Source organism: Sinocyclocheilus rhinocerous, unplaced genomic scaffold (assembly GCF_001515625.1).
Source record: "Sinocyclocheilus rhinocerous isolate Xijiao unplaced genomic scaffold, SAMN03320098_v1.1 scaffold4178, whole genome shotgun sequence".
Taxonomy (NCBI): domain Eukaryota; kingdom Metazoa; phylum Chordata; class Actinopteri; order Cypriniformes; family Cyprinidae; genus Sinocyclocheilus; species Sinocyclocheilus rhinocerous.
Window position 1 is genome coordinate 64,984 of NW_015627541.1, and position 4,304 is coordinate 69,287.

The 4,304-nt window shown below is 34.7% G+C and overlaps 1 protein-coding gene across 1 annotated transcript in view; it reads right to left on the bottom strand.

Moving 5' to 3' along the window:
• The window catches only part of LOC107730419 (prostaglandin F2 receptor negative regulator-like), a 26,883-nt gene extending 26,155 nt beyond the window's left edge, over positions 1–728 (bottom strand). The window contains exon 1 of the mRNA XM_016541268.1: positions 373–728. Coding sequence (XP_016396754.1) covers positions 373–421 — 49 coding nt within the window. The 5' untranslated portion in view covers positions 422–728. The remainder of the gene's footprint in view (positions 1–372) is intronic.
• Between the last annotated feature and the right edge of the window lie 3,576 nt (positions 729–4,304).

A 4,304-nucleotide genomic window follows, 5' to 3' on the forward strand; every position in this document is an offset into this window, starting at 1 on the left:
GGGGGCAATAAATCTTAAAAGAAAAATAAAACAAGCTTATTAACAGACCAATGTAATATTGTTGGTTAACAGTAAATGGCCTATATAAACTGATAAGGAAAAATTGTTCTCATTAGACTGAATTAGAATTTGACTGAAATTTGAGGTCGACCTGAAAAACATCAAGCTGAATTCTGTCATAAAATAATAATATAAACAACCATATTAAGAGTTTACAATAAAGACACAATGTGTGTCTATAACGCTTTTGTTGTTATCTAAACTAATTAAATGCAAACATACACTTTTCACACGCGTTTAATAAACCAAGCCTACTCGTTACCTTAAAATAATGAGTACAGGCGTTTCTTAATCAAGAACTAGTCAACTTACCAAGAGCAATAATCAAAATCACAGGACGGAGTCCCGTTCCTTTATCCATTTTGTGAAGGCGCGTGATTTTCCCACGGGATCGCCTTTGTCATTCAAACCGGCCAGAGAGTGTGAAAACCTCCTGTGAGAGCGGTGAACGAGTCTATCCCGTTCCTAAAGTTGAATTAAGTTTTGCGAGCGTCGCGCTGTTTAGTCTTTCAGCGTTGTGAATGCTGGTACATCTGCGCATGCTGCATGATAAAACTCAGGACAGAGGGTTGGATTGGCACAGTCGTGTCCGGAAGTGGACGTGTGTGTGTGTGTGTGTGTGTGTGGATATTTTCCCTCTATTGGATAAGGGAGGGGACACAGCCGTGCTGCTCGCCGCAGGTGAAGTACCGCCGCACCCGTTGCTGCGCAGCGCTGAGTCGTGACAGTGCAGGCAAAATACAGGCACTAATTATCTCCCAGAATAACTCAAAACGTCCAGCGAGACCCCCGAACCACCCACTTCTATCCTCACATGTTCCCAGAACGGTGCAGAATGAATCATTTATGGCAAGAAATCGTCCTCATTAGCCTATCTGTCCTTTCATCTCTGAGAGAAAGTCATTGAATATCCGCTCTTTAACTTTTTTTTTTATCATACATAGACTGCATGCATACCTGCATACATTTATACATAAATACAGTGAAAACCAAAGTTCGGAAATTCTTTTTTTTTTCCCTTCTTAGAATGAATTAAAAGTTTTAGGATTTAGATTTTTTTCAAATAGAAAGGCAAGTTATGCTGTAAAATGAATATGAAGTCTTTTAAATTCTGCACTTATAGGTCACTATCAAATGCACCAATCAACAATCTGCACCATCAGATTTTCTTGCTTTGAGTGAAGCACAAAATGCAATTGGGATAATTCTCAAATCATGCAGCATAATCAGGTTTTACACAAACTCATAAAGTTCATGCAGCTCTTGCATGTGCTGCTGTTATTAAAGCAAAAAATGATTTTTTAATTCCTAAGTAGATAGTCACTTTCCAGAACCTTCACTTTCCACAACATTTAAGAAACACATGAAGACACACCTTTGTTTGTGTGCCCTTATAAACTAAAACCATAAAACGTTAAAAAAAAACTTTGGTAACACTTTCTATGAATTATAAGGGTTTATAATGAATGCATAATGCATTATAAAAAACCTTATAATATGTTGTATCATCTCATGAATATTCATAAGAACAGTTTTAATATATTATAATATTTAATTATTTGTGGTTATAGCTTTTAAGAGTATGATGATTTATAACACAATGAGCACATTGCATCCACTTTTACAATGGATTATATTTCTCATAGTTATAATGTATTATAAGTCTCATATCTTGCCATTTTTCTTATGCTACTTTACTTAAAGCGGTCAAAGACCACTTATAAGTAGTAATAATAATAATAATAATAATAAATTTTATCAGATATCAGATCAGATGAATGTGTAATATGACACATTTGCTTTGAACTATTTTTATTGTAATATCAGTTTGATTATTTTGATGGTACCCTTTAAACAGCTGTTGATAAGTAACTCTGCAACTACATATTAACTAGCGGTCATTAGAGTATTAGTATGTCTGCTACTGTAAATATATGCTAACACTTTATTGTGATGGGCAACCAACAGATAAACTGACTTTAAGTGTCTTTGCAAGTACGTCAACTTATTCTACCATACTAGATTCTACCATTCTTGAGCATACTAATACTCTAATGAGAGTTAGTTGGCATGTAGTTGCAAAGTTACTTATAGTCGATTGATTAAGGGGACCATCAAAATAAAATGTAACCATATAAAACATTGCATTTTTTTCAGTTGGAGACTTGGAGTATAAAGCTCACATCAATTAAATAACATTAGCTCTACAGGAAACACTCAACATCTAACCACTCACAAGCTGTAGTCATTTTTTTCAGTTGGAGTATTAAGCTCACATCAATTAAAAAGTGTTACCAAAACTTTTTCTACTTTTTTTGTCCTCTATGCGTTTAATTTCTGCTCTATAACTTCTGTACAATTCTAGCTTGTTCTTGCAATTCAGCATTGCAATACTGTGAATACTGTATGAAAAACCGTTGCTGATGTTCCTCATTGGTAAGATGTTTTAATTCAAATATACAAAATCTACTAAAAAATCTACTAAATCATTTAATGCAAATAATAACATAATTTGTAATGAATAACATTGTATTAAAATAGAAAAGAATACACAATAGAAGCATTATCATGAGTGGTGGATCCCATTGTAAATGCTTATGTTTATCTGTGTACATACACTGTGTACACACAGACAGACAAACATATAAAAATATTAAAACATTTATGTGTATGAATGTGTGTACAAACATCCCAAATACTCAGGATGTGCTATGGAGAGGTCAGGTGATGAGGTGAGCATGCATTAAGACTCAGTGAACTTTTAAGGTCAGTGTACCTTTTGGTAAGCCACAGTGAGTAGCACTTGTGTTCAAGTCGTTGTATGTGCTACTATTTTTACTTGTTGATGCAGAGCATATGGTTGTTGGCTCAGGACCTCAGTCACACTGCAGTGACCTACTGCGACACACACACACACGCACAGCATGACCATAAAGCCAAAATTCGTTAAGGTACAATCACACTCCTTTTTCACAGTCCTTCAGACCTTCATTGAGAATAGCTCCTCCCAGTATTAATGCTTTCAGAACAAACACAGCACACCCTTCAGACATGCCTACATAACAAAAGACCAGCTAGCTGGCTCTGTGCTGAATTTACCGCACAGCACAACCCAGATTATACCATATGCAAACATGAATACTACTGTGACAGTGACTAACGACAGTGGGCTGTCAATCAAACTCATAATGTTCTCACCAGTACTGAGTTTGATCTATTTATAATCTCACTCATTTAGGAAATTGACCACATTGTACTAATTTCAAACCTAAATACTAATACTCCCTGCATTCAGTCATGCTATTCCTGACCGTACATAACAGAATAGACAGAACAGAGCAGAGCAGAACAGAACAGAGGAGAGTTATGTTGTTCTGCCGCATCTTAATATGATCAAAATGTGTGGATGGATAAGCTTGCTCATATCTGCAGACCAAATACTTGATATCTTTGTTGTGACCTGCTGTTATTTCACAATGAAAGTGATATACTGATGTACTGATGTTATTGAGGAAAGAAGAGAGATAGAGAAAGTAGAGAAACTATTGTAATGTCTATATCAAATGCAGACTTAAAGGGGTCATATGATGCGATTTAAATTTTTCCTTTCTCTGAATCAAACATAGATTGACCAAAAGCTCCCTCTAGTGCTGATAATCTACGTGTTTCTTGGAAGTGGAAGTTAAGCAGGAGAATCTGTCCGGTGTTGCTCATAAACTCATAATTTAAGTAGCCGAGTTAGTTGTTAAACTACAGTAAAGCTACCCTATAACTGGAATTATTTTCTTTGTTTGTATTTGAAAATTATCAAGCCAAGGTTTCCACAAAAATATTAAGCAGTGCAATTGTGTTCAACATCGATAATAAGTAATAATAAATGATAAATTCATTATAATAATAAGTTAATAATAGTAATAGTAAATAATAAATGCTTCTTAAGCACCAGATCATCATATTAGAATGATTTCTGAAAGGTCATGTTTCAAGGTTTCAAGGTTTCACCATATGTGCAGACATACAGAGGAATCGAAATACTGTTTCTCTTCTCTCTCATCAAGTGTTTACATTGTCAATGCAATATAGAAGTTTGTATAAAAATAAAAATATCCGCAGTCAGTGCAATATAATAAAGATTTTTTTGTGTGCAGGTAATAGCAGTGTACTTGTACTAAACATATATATATATATACTGAACAAAATGATAAACGCAACACTTTTGTTTTTGTCCCCATTTTTCATGAGCT